General features: G+C 35.1%; 2 protein-coding genes across 3 annotated transcripts in view; one reads left to right on the top strand and one right to left on the bottom strand.

The window, feature by feature from the left end:
* LOC140152731 (protein phosphatase 1 regulatory subunit 21-like) overlaps nucleotides 1-9,113 on the bottom strand; it is a 191,687-nt gene extending 182,574 nt beyond the window's left edge. Inside the window, exon 1 of the mRNA XM_072175210.1 lies at nucleotides 8,936-9,113. Within this exon, the coding sequence (XP_072031311.1) occupies nucleotides 8,936-8,986 (51 nt within the window). The 5' untranslated portion in view covers nucleotides 8,987-9,113. The remainder of the gene's footprint in view (nucleotides 1-8,935) is intronic.
* Nucleotides 9,114-9,393: 280 nt separating this feature from the next.
* LOC140152730 (transmembrane protein 223-like) lies at nucleotides 9,394-15,621 on the top strand. Of its 2 annotated transcripts, none has more exons than XM_072175208.1 (3): nucleotides 9,394-9,580; nucleotides 12,285-12,787; nucleotides 13,713-15,621. In XM_072175208.1, the coding sequence occupies exons 2-3, from the start codon at nucleotides 12,292-12,294 to the stop codon at nucleotides 14,003-14,005; spliced, it is 789 nt and encodes a 262-aa protein (XP_072031309.1). In that variant the 5' UTR covers nucleotides 9,394-9,580; nucleotides 12,285-12,291; the 3' UTR covers nucleotides 14,006-15,621. The 2 variants fall into 2 exon arrangements, with proteins under 2 accessions (XP_072031309.1, XP_072031310.1); XM_072175209.1 differs by having other exon boundaries at nucleotides 9,401-9,509.
* The last annotated feature ends 5,769 nt before the right edge of the window (nucleotides 15,622-21,390 follow it).

Below are 21,390 nucleotides of genomic sequence, written 5' to 3'. Positions count from 1 at the left end.
GTTGCTGTGTTGTATACAATGAGTTGCTCAATTGAAGCATTATAATTATATGAATTGAAAGCATATATGGTCGAATCCAACCAAAAGTGTCCACGGGCCAAAAATAAAAGTCCGAAATAAAAATGTCTCCACAATTTTTTCCTTTTTCCCATTGATTAATGACATATTGGCCTTATAGGAACCAAAAGTGCCATTACTAATCTTGAAAAATAAATCCAGGACGTGTGATAGTAAATGTGATATTAAAACCCAATGTTACCTACGAATACCACTAGGATGCTTTCACTATCGCAATACTAATCAACCTAAAACAAATGGAATATTCCCATTAACGCTTTTTTTCGTGTAATGTAGACCACAGGGTGTCAGGAAAATGCTAGCTCAACCAGAAAATATTTGTTTTTATTTTTATAACGCGATCAATATGATCTTAGTCAATTTATGCTAGTTTATTTTTGAAAATGAAGTTTAGGTCAGTTTCTGTATTTTATTTATCAAATGAGTATGAATCAATTTACACATTGTATAAGAACGAGTAGGATATATGTTTTCAAGAATATTAGGAATTATAAGCATACACCTAACGCTTTATACAATGAAAAGGTGAACAAACCCGGTATTCGTAGGTAACATGAGCGATTTAACAATATCTATATTGAGTTTAGAGGTTTAAAGTTTGCTATTATGGTAATGAATTAATAAAATGGTAGTTTTAGATCTCTTTCAGATGGTACGTCCAAATGAATAAATGCTATTACCTTAGATCAAAAATTTTTTGATGCTTTTAGCAAGATTTTGACCACTTCATTTTAATATACAAGTAGTTAATCAGCAATTTTACATAATAAATAATTGTTGAATGAATCCGTATATGGGTAATAATAGTGTCCTGGGGTACCGCTTAAAGTTGTTGACAATTAATTTCCATTGGTAGCGACACTTCATTACACATGTCATGTATTATGCTGTATTCGTAAGTAACATTTCAGTATTTGTAGGTAAGAATTAGACTTTTGTTGGATATCCCAATCAAAACTTCATTTTATAAAGCACTTTGAATGTATCATTTTCTTTATGTGCTTTATTGATACTTTAGACCCTATCATGTATTAATAATGTCGGTTCACAGCGGTTGAAAGAGTATTGAAGTAAGAAACAAAGGCACTAAAGTGACTTTAACATACTGCAGTTACTGTCCGTTTTCCTATACACAATACACAGTGCTCTCACCATTGACGCGTGACCTGTACAAATGATGTATGTTGGGAGAATGGACACTTGCCTAGTTAACATCACTGTGTGAAAAATAACCAGCCAATATTTTATTTATTCTCCAAAACTTCTAGCAAATATATTTCTCTAACATGACCTAAAATTACAGCTAGGTTAGATGTTCAGAAATGGTCGCACTTTTGTAAAATATGAGTGAGGGCAAGGCATAGCTAGCCAACTCCCGTGTTAATTGAATGGAGATTTGACCGAAAATATTGGTATCGGACCGCTCACTTCTGAAGGATGCCACAAAAAAAGCGGTAAAAGCTACATTTAAATTATTCTAAATAGGTTCTAGAAAATAAAGTTTTGTAACATGTCCTAAATTTTTAGCTAATTTAGATGTTTGGAGAGGGTCGCACTTTTTTGTTTTAGGAAGGATATGTAAACGACAGATAACACCAAAAATATGAAGAAATTATTTCCAAACCGTGTTAAGTCAACAATCATTATGTTGCTCATTTTGAAGAATGCTGGTTAACAAAAGCAGGTCTTTGTCTCATTTCGTGAACAAAAGTACACATACCATTGTTTCCTTTCGTTTCCTTTATAATCGGTTACCCAACTGAAGCTATAATACGCAAACTTTATTGCGATATCGCACATGAAAACAGTCACATGTGCACAGCCAGAGAAGATCCGATTTTTCAGTTGAGCTGTTTCAATGAGTGTTATCTTGGTTTAATAGCTTTTAATGGGGTTAAGTCCTGCAAAGGTCGAGATGAATTCTACTGTAGACATGACTGCATCATGATTTGCTTAATTGCACACAACTCGCTTAAAACCGTTATTGCAGACTTGTGAAGTCCATCTTGGAGTCAGTTACGCTTGTGGCCTTTCGTTTGAGGGCAACTACAATTAGCTTTATACCAGGGTCCATCATTATGTTGTCTAGATCATGAGACAATGAGAACAGTCGTTTTTTCCATGGTATTCGTAGATAACCTTAGCGAAAACGTCAAAAGTTACCTTCGAATAAATCAATTTAGACACAAATTACTCAGACACCAGAAGGTCGGTAAACATTTAAAATGAAGCACACATGACAGTTGACAAATCCAAGTATTTATCCCCTTCTAATCTTCTTTGAATCTGATTTTTCTTTCAAATGAGCAGACCGTCGTCTATTTCAGTACATATTTTTCAACAATTAAGCCGTATTCAATTTTGCATGGTGGGCATGTATGTGAATTCGCAACTTTCATTGACATATGATTTGAAAGCAAACATACAGGCCTTCGTTATGTACCAATATGGGCATTGGCATGAATGGCGGTGTTTCACAATACTGTCATAATGTCAAATTGTATTCGTAGGTAACATTCGGTTACCGAAATTTACCTACATTTTTGTACGAATACTTGCTTTTATTGTTGACATCTCAGAAATATTTAAACGCAGGCTATTGAAACTTGGTAGAAATAAAGAGTGTATTACCCTGAACCTATTGCTGAACTATTGTTTACTATTCTCTCACTTTGTGGAAATGACACAGCTTTTAACATGTATTCGGAGGTAATGCATATTTTTTACCAAACCTACCTTTGTGCCATTTAGAATTTCTGGCAGCTAAACACAATAATAAAGATGCCTGAATGCAATGCATTTCAGTATTGGACATATCAAAGCTTGTATCAATTGCGCATTTATTAGTGATTTCCATTTTTTAAAGATATATCTAGTGCTATGAAAAATTGTATTCGTAGGTAATGTAAAAAACTACCACTCAAAAAATGATCACAAAAAATTCATAATTATGTACAAATATGTGAAAAATTGAACAGGCAATCTTTGAATACACGCCTTTCAGGAAATCAATTTAGATTCAATCCAATGACTTCTTTTCATAACTGATTTAGACGCTTTTAAAAATACTTTAAGGGCTGGGGTATGAACGTTTGGACAGTATTTATTTTGGGACATTAGAGCACATCAGACATATCGAATTGCATTCTGAATACGAAGAAAGTCATTCTGATATCAAATAATTTTGATTTTTTGAAATTCGCAATTTAATACACATTTTATGGCAAATCATTAAAAATTGATATTTTTGATATTTAACAGTACTTGAAGTAAACTTTATAAATCTGATGATTTATATTTAAAGTGTATGTAGGTGGGATGAAAAAGCCGACGATCAATTGAAAATTTTGACCTTTTCAGATTGAAGATATGGATTTTTTTCCCAAAACACCCAAAAAAATTAGGTCTTTTGGGAAAAAATCCATATCTTCAATATGAAAGGTCAAAATTTTCAATTGACCGTCGGCTTTTCCTCCCTGCTACATACACTTTAAGAATATATCATTAGATTTATATAATTTACTTCGAGGACTGTTATATATCAAAAATTTGAAAAATATCAAATTTTTATAATTTGTCATTAAATTTGTATTATATTGTGATTTTTAAAAATGAAAATTATTTGATATCAGAAAGACATGCTTCAGTATTCAGAATGCAATTCGATAGGTCTGAGGTGCTCTCATGTCCCACAAAAATACTGTCGAAACGCAATAATAAACGCTCATTTTGGATCCCTTAAGAAATATTTTGAAAAAATGGGTAAAAATAGCATGTTTTGGGGTCTCTGTGTCTAAGTTTTTCACAGAAGGGGTCTTATTATATGTGGCGCTGAAGCGTATGATCAAGGCGAATAAACACAATACAAAAATGAATGCCAATTGATTAATACTTTTAAGTTATGGCCCTGAACATGCCGTGTACACTTTTCGTTGGATTCGACCATATATCCTCCAAATTTGATACATATGGTACCGGTACAAAAAATAAAAAAAGTTATGATAATTTTTGTAATAACATCCATTTTCAGAAAAGCATGATATGGTACCGTTTAAAGCAATGTAAGTTCAGAAGTAAACACAGCAGATCACAGCGGGCGATCATATCAAAAATGTTGCTAAACTTACACTTAAACAAAATTTTAGACTGTTCAAAATAGCCAAATTTTTCATCCAAATTTCAACATTACTGTAACCGAATAAATTAATAAAATCCTTTGCAAAAAATGTCAACGCTGTCTGACCGAAAAATGATAGCAACTTACTCAGGTCTAGCATCGAATGCGTAACTATCGTGTTCTGGTATTCAATTTGATTCTATATTTGTAGGCCCCGGCAAAAAACGCGATATTTTGAAGTAAAAACAAGATCCAAAATTTTGAAAAGCGAGAAAAGCGAGATTTTCCCCGAAAAATGGCACAAAAAAGCTTTCAAAACGCCAAAATGCGAAAAATCCAAAAAAAAATCAAAAAATTTGCTGGCCCTCTGTTGTTTAGAATAATGTCAGATGGAAATAAACAAACCTGCCAACAGCCGGCCGATGTTGAAGAAACTATTATTTTAGCTAGATAGCTTCCAACCCTGTCCCTGAGACGGCGTTACAAATACAAGTTACATGTATGAAATTACTAATTCAGTAAATGCATATGTATTTTGTATCCGTTTTATGAATATACTTAATTGATGGTATGCATGAGTGAACATGGTGAATGTCAATATTTATCATTAAATCCGAATATCAAATCTGATGAATGTAGGTATGTGACAAAAAAATTCAAAAGCAAATAATTCCCATGTGTAACTGATTACTGATATCATTGGAAAGGGTTGAAAAAATGCTTTAAGGGAACTGGAATGAGCGTTTTGAGCGTTTCGACAGTATTTCTTGTGGGACATGAGAGACATCAGACATATCAAATTGCATTCTGAATACGAAGAATGTCTTTTTGATATCAAATAATTTTCATTTTATGAAATTTACGATATAATACAAATTTTATGACAAATTAATAAAATTTGATATTTTTCACATTTTTGAGATATAACAGTCCTCGAAGTAAATTTTATAAATTTAATGATATAGGGGCCTATTCTTAAAGTGCATGTAGCAGGGAGTAAAAGCTGACGATCAATTTAAAATTTTGACCTTTCATATTGAAGTTATGGATTTTTGTCCCAAAAAGACCTATTTTTTGTTTGTGGCCATGCGTTTTGAGTTGGGCCGGTAATGTGTTACATGTTTTCGCGAGATGAAAATTGCATGTTTTTTCATTTAGATATGAATATCTTTCACAAATTATACCCAACATATAAAAGTATACATTTTCTGGCTGTAAATGAACCAAGGAATCCAAAAATGCACTTTAAAATGACACAGGGTGTAACACTGCATGTAAGGAGTTATGAAACTGAAAATACCAAATATTTTAGGGAAAAAATGTAAAATTTGACAAATTTAAAAAAAAGTTAGCTTCACCCCACATGTTTAAAAGTTCCACATTTGAATTCCTCTCAGTCAGCATCATAGGGTTCAATAAAATTAAAATGATTTTAAGCCAGCCTCTTTCAAGGCATATTTTCCCATTGACTTCAATGTGTAACGAGAACGGAAAATAAAATATGCAAAATTGCTTCTCAAAGCAAATTAAATTACCTGGAATATGATTGTATAGTGTTATAGTATGCAGTTTAAAGTGAATTGTAAAAATGTGAAAAAAGAAATGGACCTCTTGCATCCTATGACCCCTGGGGGTCACTTTTATTAAATTTGCTCCTCCTGATCCTCCTCCACCCCGCACATTATGCTAATTAGATGCAAATCATTCAAATGTTAATAACTTTTTACAACTTTTTTAAGGTTTACTGCATTGGTCTCATCACAAGCTTTAATTTGACACCAAATTTAACTACATACATGTAGGCTGCATATTAACTGAGAAAATTAAAAAGATGAACCCTATAATGTCGCGCGCATGTAACATCTCCACCTATTTACTGGCCCAACTCAAAACGCATGGCCTTGTGTTTTGGGGAAAAAATCCATATCTTCAATACGAAAGGTCAAAATTTTCAATTGATGGTCGGCTTTTCATCCCGCCTACATACTCGGCAGTCCACGCTTTTTAATGCGTGCCGGTTCGAAATTCTGAAAATTGGTAAAAGCGTGGAGGTTTAAACTTTTTTGGTAAAAAGCGTGGAATGGTATAAAGCGTGGGAATAAAATAAAAAGCATGGGGATTGCAACGCCAAACCTGCGCAAGATAAAATTCCATTTGATACCGCCAGCGCCTGTTTATGTGAGTCTAGACCAGTGCAATGTACACAATATCTCCCCGGAAATGATAAAACGTGATATGCAAATATCCGATTTTTCCATGACGTGTACGATGTGTGGTAGTTTTATTCTTTACATCGATCGTACGTATGAGTGACGTCATATAATCATGCATAATTGATTGAGCGAAGAAGGGTAGGATATAGTCGCTGTAGCGCACGTCTCACTCTCACAAGATACGAATCAGTATACAAACAAAAAATGACAAGAACAACATTTGGACGCCAAAAAAGTACAGTTATGCATTAAAATGTTTATTGTTCAGTACAGTAGTAGTGTTTCATATAAAATTTGCATTGTTCACATAATGTATCAACTTAATTAATGGAGAGAAAAACATCGCACGTGTGAAATAGGTGCAGAATTCGGCGTACTTGATTTACTTCGAACTGCGTGTGACTTCATCAATGGATACAAAAAGTGGTGGGGTCAGGAATTTTCAGTATATAAAGGGTGCCTCAGTAAAAAGCGTGGGGGTCAGGAATTTTCAGTATAAAGGGTGCCTCAGTAAAAAGGGTGGGGGTAAAATAAAAAGGGTGGGGTCAAACCCCACTGCCGAGTATGGCCTACATACACTTCAAATATAAATCATCAGATTTATAAAGTTTACTTCGAGTACTGTTAAATATCAAAAATATCAATTTTTAATGATTTGCCATAAATGTGTACCGGTATTACATTGCGAATTTCAAAAAATCAAAATTATTTGATATCAGAAGGACATTCTTCGTATTCAGAATGCTATTCGATATGTCTGATGTGCTCTAATGTCCCACAATAAATAGGCCTACTGCCCAAACGTTCATGAATACCCCTTCCCTTGTGATACAAAAATTATTGCCCATAGTCAAATAATAAGAGAGTTAGAGGATTTTTATGTTTACCAAACATGCACAATTTTGGTCCATCATTTAATATCCATTTTAAAAGCAATGGACAAATGTCATGAATGTGTGACCTTTTGTAAGACTGTCAATTCATACATTCACTCAGCATGCTCAGCTTTTCATGCATAGTTGATTGCACATTTTGGAATTTTCTGTCCACATCACCACTTCAGTCAATGCATTTTAAAGGCGCCATGAAAAGTGCGATCACACAGATAGAGCTCAATCCTTAAATCACTTTACCGAGTGCGATTTATAAGCGCACCTTGTTTCCAAGCAGTGCACTTACTGTAAAAATGTTGCTATATGCCATAAAAGTTCGTCCATTTTCGCCAAAGTGCAGAATTCAGCAGCATTGCAAGCTTTAATGGACGAGTGGAAAAGTCATACTTTACTCAATAAAACTGACATTTCATTTCAAATGAGTTCAAGTTTAGGCCAAATATCATTATATTTATCGAATTACTGTAATATTTTGGCTATAAAACATAATTCAAGGTCAAATTTTGGTCACTTTTTCTTCGACTCACGCCGGCAGTTCAATGAGTCTTGTTTATATTTAAACTGACCTAATCTGAACAACAGAGGGCAGGCAACATTTTGGATTTTTTTTGCATTTTCGTATTTTTGGGCGTTTTTAAAGCTTCTTGTGCCATTTTTCGGGGGAAATCTCGCTTTTCAAAATTTAGGATCTCGTTTTTTACTTCAAAAAATTGCGTTTTTTGCCGGCCTAGACTGTTATAATTTTTTGTTGGACACGGTATATTTTTTCTGACTTTGCTGGAAGCTTTAATATTTCAAGTGGTCATGGTGGATTTTACTGCGGAGGATCCAGTTTTTCAACGGAGACAGACAATATGCACGAGGTGTTTCTTACCAAAATTTACAAAAATTTCACCGATCCTACGCACACGATTCGTCAGTTCTGTGCATGTGATGTCATGCAGTGGGTGCGTGGGGCAGTGCTGGGAAATTTGCATAAAATGCTTCTTATCTGAATATCAAGTGCAATAATTCAAATAGCCCACCTAAACTTCTTACCGAGAGCAAATGATAGCACACCTAAAATCCTTACCGAGTGCAATTAACAGCACACATGTAGCTCGCCTGACTATTTCCAGGAGTGCGATTTGTAGCACACCTGCTTTTTTCAAAATTCATTGACTGCCACTTTGTTCATAGTCTATAGATTTTGCTCATATATTACACCTGGAAGTAGATAATATGTACTAACATGACTGAGTGACAGTGACATGTGTGTCTCAGAAAATGACCTATATTCCTTCATCAATACAAATGATAGTTAAAAAAGCCAAAACTTTTGGCTGCAAAATTTTTCAACTTCAGAAAATAAATAGTACAATTTTTTTTTAAATGACCCAAAAAAGGGCAAAAGAGGAAACTGTTGTTAACTATTAAAGTCACCAGTTGTCCAGTATTTTCTTTCATCCAAACAAAAAATGCAGTGATATGAAAACAGCACTCAGCTGGCAGCCAAGATCAATGCACAAACAGTCAATGGGGCCACATCTATGCTCTGCATGATAGCTGATTGTCACATACCTATTAAAATTAAATGAATGAAGTAAGCTTAAAAACTTTTATTCCGCAAGTAAAAGCTTTACGAATTAACTCACCTTCGCATACTCTTGTGCCAATTTTTGATACTTAGTTTGTATGTCGGCCATCTTCTGCAAAGGTCGATGAAATGTTTCGACAAACGAAACCTACTGTACGTGAAATACCAACCAGATCAAAGTGTTTTGACAGACCCTAAAAATCTGGTCAAGGGGGCGGCCATTTTCCGTAGAAATAACCAGGAGTGCGCATGCGTGAGGTAACTTGCTTGCTGTTTTAAGAAATATAATAATCATGATAATGCACAGAGAAATAATTGTTTATGTCCTTAAACTTTTAAAATTCTGTAAAATTGTCCGTTTCTTCTTTTTCATATTAAACTGTGACTATAATAATATTTATTTTACTATTCTTTGACAATCATATTCTAGTTAATGTGCTAGAATCACGTTCTAAAATTACTTTTAATTTATTTTTTACAGTGTCAATATCTTTTGTGCATCAAGATGTGCGAAGTCGACCAGAGAAAATAAAGGTCGACTGCTAGAAATAAAATACACACATGTGTACAAATATTTGGCTGCGATTCTTCTTCTCTTTCTTACTGCCCGGGGTTACTGCTTAGCATTGCAGGTGGAAAAGGACAAGCAGGAGTTTTTAGTGTTTAATTTGGCCTTAACTTAACTTTAGTTTTTAAACCAATGGTAAATAGCATGATAAGCTTACAGCATGTACAGTGCAAACTGCAAAAACTGTGAAGTTGAATTTTGATTGCATGCATTTTGTGTGCATACCATCAATCATGATACACATGTACATGCATGCATTGCATGCATGATTGAAACAGATCATGAATCATGCTTTAAAGTTTTCAACAGGCATATTTTTCATGTTTTCTCTGTTCACATGGTTCATGCTTTTTCATAGTGTTAACTGTTATACATGTTAAATGTATAATTTTGTGTAATTTGTAATTGTATTGTTTCTTTTTATGAACATAGACAGTATAGAGAACATGGAGAATGCCGGGGGAGAATGCACCCCCGGGAATGCACCGGCGCTGCTAGATAGGCGTGTGCCACTCCACTGTAGGCCAATAAAAGGAGGATTTTGTGATCCTAGCATCCTCTTTTTATGACATTTTTCAGTAGATATTCACGCAAAAAGCTTATTTCCAAAATTTCAGTTGATTTCGAATTTGCATTTACGAGAACTTATGCATGATTTAATGTGTATTACACTGTTCCGTAGGCATAAGCCATGTTTAGGCTAATGAAAGTCAATCCCCAGTTTCCCGTTACATAATTTTTCATGACTGTGTAGGTGACCATATCATTATTCATTATTCATTATTTTATACCAAATATTGCATCTGTTACATGTGTAAACCAATAACTACCCATGTATACATGTGATAAATCACAGTTTGTAGTTTACAGATGTAGTTTAAAACCACATGAAGGTGATTGTACAACTATTATTATCAAAAGTTTCAAAATATTTTTTACGGGATGAAATCAGAGCAGATCAAAAAGTGCGGGACAGAGAATTGAGTAGGTATTCATTATTGATTCATTATTAACCATATACCATGCTCCTACTGCAAAGAAAATCCCTGAAAATCAACAGAAAGAGATTTATGATATATTTAAAACCACAATATTTATTTGTATGTTAAAGTTTGTTAGAAATCAACATTTTATTCAAAATAATGAAATATTTGGCCAGTAAATTGTTTTGAGCGGAGTAGGGTAACGGGAAACTGGGAATCAACTTTCATTTAAATAGCCTTATAGGTATGATCATCAAATTTTCAAGTAGGTATCTCACATGGAAATTGTTTTATTTGGAAAGGTGATTATTTAACAATGAGGGGTCAACCATGTCTGTAACTAGGACAAAAATTAACAAAGTTATGGGCAAATGTCTTTTTCCAAATTCTGTGACCATCATCGACTGTACCTTTATAATGAATTCTATTACCCCCACGACCCATTATTCAAAATCGCGCACTGTGATTTGTTGGAACGCGTCACGTGACAGACCATTAATTAGCGATAAAGTGTCAAGGGCAACGAACTTTATGTTCTTATATCATCACAGCGTACAGCAAAGCGCACGCACAGCACACCTGCTTATGTAGGGGAGAATGGAATGCCAGGGGTGTGTTATTGTATGTGCATACCTGCTTATAGGGGAGAATGGAATGTTAGGTTGTGTTATTGGAATGTGCATACGCTTTGGCTACGTGTAGGCGCTACACCTTAAGGTAAACAACTTGAAATATTTGGGCAAAAAATGTGATATTTTCTCTTTAAATCGCACTATTTTGTGGTAATAGAATAGAAATAAAGGGTGCAGCATTATCCTTTACACGCAAATAATGTGTCCTCGGCAGTAAAATCATTTAAATAATGGGTTCGGCTGCGCCTCACCCATTATTTACATTTTTACTGCCTCGGACACATTATTTTCGTGTAAAGGATCATGCATTGCCCTTTATTTCTTAATTACTGTACAAAAAAGCAAGTAATGCAGCATTTTTCAGCACGGCGATCCATTTTACACAAAAGCGATTTTATCTGAAAAAATCTTACTACACTTGTATATCACTCATGTATGATAACTTTTGTATCAAGGTATACCAATTGACAGATTTTGACTTTCTACGTAAAGTTTCTGGTGTCCAAATTTCAAATTATTTTTGTACTTTCCTATGGGGATTACAAAGTGAAACCATTTCTGTGGTCACAAGTTGGGTGTGTGTTGAAGGAGCCCTCTATGATAGGCAATGTGGGCATACCTAGCCATGTGTAATTTCGTTCTGGTATACCAGAACGAAATTCAAATTTGATGATATTTTTGCTAACGGAAACTAATTAATCTGCAAGAAATTTTTGGTACTTGGTCACAACATTTAGGGGATATATTTCAATTGTAATTTTTGTGCCCATCGCAGAAACTTTTGGAGTTTTTGTGTAAGGGGCTGTGCAATAATTATGAGCCCTGGGGAGGGTAAAATTAAGGGGGGGCAAGAAATTTTTGGCAAGCCGAAAGGAGGGGGGCAGGCAATTTTTGGCACACATTCACGGGGCGCCTTTAAATTTGTAAATCTTCTTGCTCACTGCGCTCGCAACATGTATCTAGACCATTTAAAGTTTGCAAATTGGGATCCAAAAAAATTAGCATGTGCAATGATTTTTTGGCAGACTGGGGGGGAAGTGATTTTTGGTGAGCCGTGGGGGGGCTCATGATTATTGCACAGCCCCTAACAGTAGAACCTCAGATTTTGAAGGTTTAAATTAATTAGTTCAAGCCACAGATCTTTCGTTTTGATCTTCAAAAGCCTCAAATATTTCAATTCCAAATGATAATAAAAATTGTTGCTTTTTGTGTGATATTTTGCAGGTAAAATATGCTGCTGACAAGAATGATAATACATCAGAAATTGCCTGCAATGCATTCACAGCTTGCAAAAGCATGGTTGGTACCAAGACAACTAAATAGATGTCTGACAAGGACAATTATGTGCAAATCTATGCCACAATTTTCAAATGCTAAACAATTTCTCACAAGGCTAACTCACCAAAGAAACAATGCAGTGATTCTAGTAAGGAGCTGTTTCCGATACAATAAATCTGAGGTGACAAGAGACTTCCTCCTTTATAAGCACAAGTCATTCTGGTTGTTTCGTCTCATTGGTGTGTTCATTATTGCGCAGTGTGGCTTTTGGACTTATGTGCTGTATAATTCTATCGTAGCTGGCTCGGAGACAAGACGTATCGCACAGATGAAGTATCCTGATGGAATACCAAAGGAACTAATCAATTGGTCATCATGGCAAGGAATCAATTATAAGATGAGCACTGGTCGCTGGATTTACATTGTGCCATTGATATGTTCTAGTGCAGGTATGTGTTGAAACTGACAGTGTTATTATAAATGCCACAAATGGCATCATTGTCCAGACAGGCACATCTCAATGTTTGTATTAATAATAATTATGATGGCTATTGTCACAGATTCTCCTCCAAGAAAAGCCTTTTTAATTTTATGTGCTTGTTTCTAAATATTGTGCTTAATTTGCACAGTTGCTCAGTGAGGAGTAACTGATTTTTGATCACTATCAGATTCCAAGCAGGATAAATTGCTCTGACACATTGCTAAAATCAGTTGCTTAATTGCCACTCAGCAACTTCAATTTATGTAAATTCACCTTCATGAAGTAATTTTCTACAATATGGAGGGATTCACGTATCATTGGGTGCAGCTTTAGATCATACACAAAGATATTGTATAGATGTGCACATGAAACGGCTGCCTCATCGAGTTGATATCATTGTAATGTCAGTGCGTTTTATGGAACTGAATTAGATCTTATTGAAAAGTAATCACTAACACTGATAATTTGTCTCAAGATTAATTATCTGGTTCAAAGTATCTTTGAACCCTTAAAGTGAACCTACATTTCCAGAGGTCTGGTTTCCCCAAAACACAGCTTTTATTGGCATTTCAAGGTACCCTGTAAAATAAAGGAACCTGCTGAAAGATATAACTCACACATTCCCAGATTTTCAGGACTGTAAGAAGAGCAATTTATAAAGCTCACCTCAAACTTCTCAGGAGTCAGATTTGCTGTTCTCCTATGAAAAGTCCTAAAAGTTCTGCTTTGCAAATAATTCCCAGTTGTATCTTCCTGGCAGGTCTCCTACAAACTCAACATAAATCTGACAAGTATTAAATATTTTGTAGCTGAAATCACTTCCAATTTTCAAAACTCAAAATGAGATATATGCAATTAACTTTTATAAACTTGTTTGATTTCTTTTAATGCAGCGGGACTCATTCTCTTTGGAGGTCTAGCGTACTGCCATAAAAATATCCATGCACTTGTCCTTAAGAAAGGTGGTGAGTTTGTGACTTTCTACAAGTATGGCTTCTTTGGAAGACTGTCATCATTCAACGTGCCTCTATCAAGTATCTCTGCCAAGCATTCACGACATGCAATTCGCCAACACCTGCCAGTTGAGGTCAAAGGTCATCGGTTTTATTACCTGATTGATAAGGATGGGAAGTACTACAATGTAAGACTCTTTGACAGCACTGTGGGGGTACACAGAAGCCTATGATTGTATCAGACTAGCGTTTGATATTTTAACTTAAAATTACCCTGAACAGAATTGAAATTGTTTTGGTGATAGACTCTATAGGTAGAAGCATCATGTAATGAAAAAAACATCTGTCCTGATAATGAAATTATTGAGTTCAGTGTCAATATGGTATGGGAAGTAACCTACTAAGTTTGGTTTATCCTTGTTTTTAAAGAGCATGGAATTTGGTGTATAGATTACAATGGGGATTGTGCTTTATTCTGTGCTCTTTTGTTAATTTAGTTGGTTTATACACAAATGATACACCAAAGTTTGGTGTCAACTAGAATAGATGCCATTTCATTTTGGCTTGGTTTAGTCATGACACCACACCCAACTAACATTGTTCCTGGTTGAATTTCTTTGCATAGGGTAGGAACTGGGAAGCAAGTAATTGCCACCAAAGTTTTCATGCAAATTTTAATTTATGTTTACATGATAGTTTAGTTCAAACAATCATGTGAATATAAGAATCAACAGTAGTTATTCTAAACTATCATGTTAACATGAGAATCAACAAGAATAAACTTTGATTCTTTGAAACATCTAAGTAAGATTAGGGGAGAAAGATGAAATTAATATTTTGTTTCTTCTGGTTGAAGTCAAGCATTATCATAAAAGAAGAATTTTTTGAAACAGTGCAAGAAACTATATCCTACAAAAGAATTTGGCAAAACTCTTTCAGTAGTATTTTTTCTAATACTGATTATGGGAATATTGAATTTGAAAGGTAATCAACCAGTGAACTGTTTAGAATCTATGTATGAATTCGTCGTCTGTATTCCATAGTGGCGTATAGTGGGGCGCCGCTAATAAACAACTTTTCGAGAAAATCGGGTTTGAAGAAATGCCAATTTAAAATCGAGTTGTGTAAATCAGACATTCATTATATTTTGTAAATGATGTGAAATTTCTGTAGTAAACTAAATAGATTTTATTGTTATATATTTTTCAAAAGAAATAAATACGGTACATACTATTGCTGGCAAACTGAAAATAAAAAGCACAAAACTATACGTCACTATGGAAAACAAACAAAACGCAATACCCTAACCTAACGTTAACCTTACGCCACCTCGGTCGCCGTGTAATCCCTATGGCGTTACTTTTTGTTGTTTGTATTCCATAGTGGCGTATAGGTCCGATACGTGTATACAATGTTTTTCATTTTTGCCGATATTTCATAATTATAAAATGTGTATAAAAAGTGGCGTATGGTCGATACGCCACTATGGAAAACATAAAATTTCACTTTGTAGCTATACGACACATTTAATCAATTAATTACTTATTAATTAGCTAGTTTTGACTGATGAGACTTAGAAAAATGAAAAAGAACATCATTAAAAACATATGTGCCAATTTTCAAAAAAATGACCAAAAATCACTATACGCCACTATGGAATACAGCCGACGAATTCTAAAGATTAATGAAGACACAAAATTAAAGGGTGCTTTGACTGTAACTGTATTGGGGGAATAAATAAAAGATGTGGCAAATGATACATACTTTTTTGAAGAGTCCATCACTCAGCAAACACACTGCTTCAGTTTGTAATGAAAAATAAAACATGGTATATTCATTTATCATAAAATATTGTATATTTCTTTTACTTTCTTTTTTTACAATGTAAGTACAACATGTATTATTATGTACTTTGTTGAAAGTACTTGGAGACTCTTCAGAATAGAAAAAGGAACACACATGATTGTGTTCTATTCTAAGCGATAGTTACATTGTTATATATGGTAAATGTGTTCCTGTTTTCTATTTTAGGAGTCTCCAAGCACTTCCATCTGGTCTAAAGCATCCTGTGAGTTGTGTTTGTTTACTCCAGTCTGCCTATGGCTTGATATTGGCCTGTGCTTGGAAAGTGAGACAGTGGTTGAATTGGGCATACAGAAAACATGACCAAACCATTTCATCTGTTGTTGGGCTTTTACACCCTGAATGGTCTTTATTATGTTCAGCCTGCGCCTGATCTCAATAAAGATGATTACTTGCCCCTTCAGCCTGCCAAAAAACATTGCTTCCCGATTTGCATTTCCAATTGTTTGAGAACCCTTTTTGCAAAACTTCAATATGCACATAAAGCATCTTTACACTTTTAAAATACAAAAGCAATATCTTAAGCATCTTTACACTTTTAAAATACAAAAGCAATATCTTAAATACGCTATCACAAATTTACCAAATAAAAGTTGTTGATAGATAATTATATTGATATTTCATTTGGCACAATGCGAATTTATTTCATCAATATAAAACAATTTGAATTACAAAAAAACAAACAGATTAACTGAGATTATGAACGCAGCGTAGTGAGCATTAATCTGACATGTTTGGGTTTTTTTTAGCCCACTCATCAGCGCTGGGAATAGCCTTGAAGGGGGAAATATCCACATGTCAGTGCATATTTCGATGTTTCCAGTATCCACTAATTTTTACCTGTCTTTAGTTTGGTCAATTCTTGAGTTTTAGTTACATTACACAGGTCATTTGCTACCTCTTCCCCAAATGCACACTGTATATTTTACCTCGCTTTAGTTCAGCTAATTCTTGAGTTCAGTCCAGAGCTGGCACTTAACACAAGGCGCACAAATGATCATATGTTTCCCCGGAAAGACTGACCCCTGTTTTTGGACTGCGCAAAGACCCCCAAAACAGTACTGAAAACCCCTTGATTTTGATCATTTCAGCTCCTAAAGATTCGTTTATGATATTTCCAGGTAATTTTCAACCAAAAAACCAAGAAAGACCCTTGATTTTGTTCATTCACAGCTCCAAAAGACCCACCATCTCAAATTCGGAGGAACATACCCACAAAAATATTGATCACGTGTATCTCGGGAGTTCAGTTACATAAACAGATCAGTTTTTATTATTTATTTGAAAAAATACATGGGTTAGAAAGAAGTCATGGAAATTTTTTTTAAGGACCTCGGACCTAACAAGATTTGTGGGGAACATTTTTAAAATGTTTTTCTTCATGTCGACATTTTAGTAATTTTTTAGTTTGGCTTTAGTTCGGCCAATTCTTGAGTTCAGTCCAGAGCTGACACTTAACACAAGGCGCACAAATGATCATATGGGCATGTTTCCCGGAAAGACTGACCCCTGTTTTGGACTGCATAAAGACACCTGAAAGTTGCCAAAACATTACTGAAAGACCCTTGATTTTGATAATTTCAGCTCCTAAAGACTCATTTATGATATTTCCAGGTAATTTTCAACCAAAAAACCAAGAAAGACCCTTGATTTTGTTCATTCACAGCTCCAAAAGACCCACCATCTCAAATTCCGGAGGAACATACCCACAAAAAATTGATCACGTGTATCTCGGGTGTTCAGTTACATTAAACAGATCAGTTTTTATTATTTATTTGAAAAAATACATGGGTTAGAAAGAAGTCATGAAAAAAAAATTTAAGGACCTCGGACCTAACAAGATTTTGAAAATGTTTTTCTTCATGTCGACATTTATTAATTTTTAAGTTTGGCTTTAGTTCGGCCAATTCTTGAGTTCAGTCCAGGGCTGGCACTTAACACAAGGCGCACATATGGGCATGTTTCCCCGGAAAGACTGACCCCTGTTTTTGGACTGCGCAAAGACCCCTGAAAGTTACCAAAACAGTACTGAAAGACCCTTGATTTTGATCATTTCAGCTCCTAAAGACTCATTTATGATATTTCCAGGTAATTTTCAACCAAAAAACCAAGAAAGACCCTTGATTTTGTTCATTCACAGCTCCAAAAGACTCACCGTCTCAAATTCCGGAGGGAACATACCCACAAAAAATTGATCAAGTGTATCTCGGGAGTTCAGTTACATTAAACAGATAAGTTTTTATTATTTATTTGAAAAAATACATGGGTTAGAAAGAAGTCATGAAAAAAAAATTTAAGGACCTCGGACATAACAAGATTTGTGGGTAAAATTTTTAAAATGTTTTTCTTCATGTCGACATTTTAGTAATTTTTTAGTTTGGCTTTAGTTCGGCCAATTCTTGAGTTCAGTCCAGAGCTGACACTTAACACAAGGCGCACAAATGATCATATGGGCATGTTTCCCCGGAAAGACTGACCCCTGTTTTTGGACTGCGCAAAGACACCTGAAAGTTACCAAAACATTACTGAAAGCCGGGACTGAAAGACCCTTGATTTTGATCATTTCAGCTCCTAAAGACTCATTTATAATGTTTCCAGGTAATTTTCAACCAAAAAACCAAGAAAGACCCTTGATTTTGTTCATTCACAGCTCCAAAAGACCCACCATCTCAAATTCCGGAGGGAACATACCCACAAAAAAATTGATCACGTGTATCTCGGGAGTTCAGTTACATTAAACAGATCAGTTTTTATTATTTATTTGAAAAAATACATGGGTTAGAAAGAAGTCATGAAAAAATTTTATAAGGACCTCGGACCTAACAAGATTTGTGGGTAACATTTTGAAAATGTTTTTCTTCATGTCGACATTTTAGTAATTTTTTAGTTTGGCTTTAGTTCGGCCAATTCTTGAGTTCAGTCCAGAGCTGACACTTAACACAAGGCGCACAAATGATCATATGGGCATGTTTCCCCGGAAAGACTGACCCCTGTTTTTGGACTGCGCAAAGACACCTGAAAGTTACCAAAACATTACTGAAAGCCGGGACTGAAAGACCCTTGATTTTGATCATTTCAGCTCCTAAAGACTCATTTATAATATTTCCAGGTAATTTTCAACCAAAAAACCAAGAAAGACCCTTGATTTTGTTCATTCACAGCTCCAAAAGACTCACCATCTCAAATTCCGGAGGGAACATACCCACAAAAAATTGATCACGTGTATCTCGGGAGTTCAGTTACATTAAACAGATCAGTTTTATTATTTATTTGAAAAAATACATGGGTTAGAAAGAAGTCATGAAAAAATTTTATAAGGACCTCGGACCAAACAAGATTTGTGGGTAACATTTTGAAAATGTTTTTCTTCATGTCGACATTTTAGTAATTTTTTAGTTTGGCTTTAGTTCGGCCAATTCTTGAGTTCAGTCCAGAGCTGACACTTAACACAAGGAGCACAAATGATCATATGGGCATGTTTTCCCGGAAAGACTGACCCCTGTTTTTGGACTGCGCAAAGACACCTGAAAGTTACCAAAACATTACTGAAAGCCGGGACTGAAAGACCCTTGATTTTGATCATTTCAGCTCCTAAAGACTCATTTATAATATTTCCAGGTAATTTTCAACCAAAAAACCAAGAAAGACCCTTGATTTTGTTCATTCACAGCTCCAAAAGACTCACCATCTCAAATTCCGGAGGGAACATACCCACAAAAAAATTGATCACGTGTATCTCGGGAGTTCAGTTACATTAAACAGATCAGTTTTTATTATTTATTTGAAAAAATACATGGGTTAGAAAGAAGTCATGAAAATTTTTATAAGGACCTCGGACCTAACAAGATTTTTGGGTAACATTTTGAAAAAGTTTTTCTTCATGTCGACATTTATTAATTTTTGATTACATTTCGATAATAAATCGGGATCAGAAATTATTCCTAATGATTAAAAACTTTTGAAAGGAAAGTCCATTTTAAGGATACACGATGTATTGTTGGTTATTGTTGGTGATAGCGAACCTTATTCTAAATTAGTGATATCGAACCTTAGAAGTAGCGGACCTTTTTTTAGGTATAGCGAACCCTTTTCTCTATTAGAGATAGCGGAATTCTGATCTCCATAGACTTTACATGTTAGTGATAGCGAACCTTAGAGATTTCGAACCTTAGAGATAGCGGTCCTTAGAGATAGCGGTATGTCACCGCAAAAAGAGGGCGGGGCATGGTTTGGTATTTGCCGGCAAAAACCTGTTTTTGCCCGGTTTAAACCGGCAAAAATGGCAAAAACTCACATGTAATCACTCAAATATTTAAAAAGTAACACAGAAAGTTCATAAACAGTAACACACAACTTTTAATGAATCATTAAACATATTATTTGTCTCATCAAGTCCTTACAATGGAAAAGTTTTGAATTTGGTATACGCCACATTTCGGTTAAATGCATTTGAGCAATGAAAACACATGAATTTAATTTCTTAATATGTTACTCATAATTACAAAATATGGCCTTGTAACACTCAGGAAATTATTTTTAGAACTTAATAATTTGTTTTGAGATGAAAAAAACTGAATTATAAATCACTTTTTTAGTTTTTGCCATATTTGCCGGCAAAAACTGTTTTAGCCAAGCGGTTAAAACCGTGGTTAAAACCGCGGTTTTTTCCACCTGCGGCAAAAACCTGCGAACCCTGGGGCGGGGCAAGCAATTTTTGGTAGGGCAAACGGAAAAAAAGGGGGAGGGGTTCAAGCAATTTTTGGCAGGTCGAAAGTGGGCAAGAGATTTTTGGCATGCATTCACGGGTACCTTTTAAATAAAACGCTCCGGAAAGGCTTAGAAACATACAATTATTGCACAACTCCTTATACCTTAGCTTCTGATCGTTATGGGCGACTTCAATGTTCGTGTTGGCAAGAAATACTTTCCATATCATAAAACCACCAACACTGAGGAATGGTGAAATGCTTTACAACTTAGCCCTGCACTGAAAACTAGTCAGGCAGTTGCTTGACTAACTTAAAGCTAGTCAAGCAGGTTAGTCCAGCAGATCTTGTCATCATATATATATATTTGTTTTAGGAAGACAGAACCGGGGACAGAACCACGACTCTGGATATGTAGATTACCATCTAGATTTAAGGTACAGGTATATTACATTCTGGTACAACTCCTTTGCTAGCATAGGAGCAGTGACAGCCAAAATACACCTTACGTCTAAGAGCTTGTGGTGAAACTCTACCTAGGAAAATTAAGTATGCATGACTGGAGACAAGTAAATGATGATGAGCTTCAGGAGCGCTATACACTGTTAAGGTGCGGAACCAAATCAGCGCACTAAAGAAGAATTATGAGGATAATGCTACAGCAGTGTATGAATGCAGGCCAACAAGGATATTGCCATGATTAATAATAAATAATAATTAACAACATTTATCTAGCGCAAAATGCAAAGGTTTCTAAACTTAAACTACTATAAAATGACATGAACATGAGCTAACATGATAAGCAAGAAATATTGAACAAGAAAGTTTTGAGCTTTGAATTCATCAGTGGAGACAGCAGCACGAATGGTGAAAGGGGTATTGTTCCAGAGCAAGGGTGCCGCCACTGCAAAGGCCCAGTCGCCATAGGAAGATGTTTTGACAAGCGGTCCGGGTTTTAAAGCGAACTGGTGAGCGGAACGAAGAGAGCTGTATCAGCTGTTAGTGGATAAGGATATGAGGTTGCAGATGTAATTGGGTGCAAAGGTCCA

Source organism: Amphiura filiformis, chromosome 5 (genome assembly GCF_039555335.1).
Source record: "Amphiura filiformis chromosome 5, Afil_fr2py, whole genome shotgun sequence".
Classification (NCBI taxonomy): domain Eukaryota; kingdom Metazoa; phylum Echinodermata; class Ophiuroidea; order Amphilepidida; family Amphiuridae; genus Amphiura; species Amphiura filiformis.
Note: the sequence above shows the minus strand (reverse complement) of the source record. Positions and strands in the feature narration are given on the sequence as shown.

What these genes read in the sequence shown, in the direction of transcription:
- LOC140152730 (XM_072175208.1), top strand. Translation starts at nt 12,292, where the DNA reads ATGCTGCTGACAAGAATGATAATACATCAGAAATTGCCTGCAATGCAT. An exon ending in ATTGATATGTTCTAGTGCAG is followed by an intron (nt 12,788 to 13,712) that starts GTATGTGTTGAA and finishes CTTTTAATGCAG; the next exon opens with CGGGACTCATTCTCTTTGGA.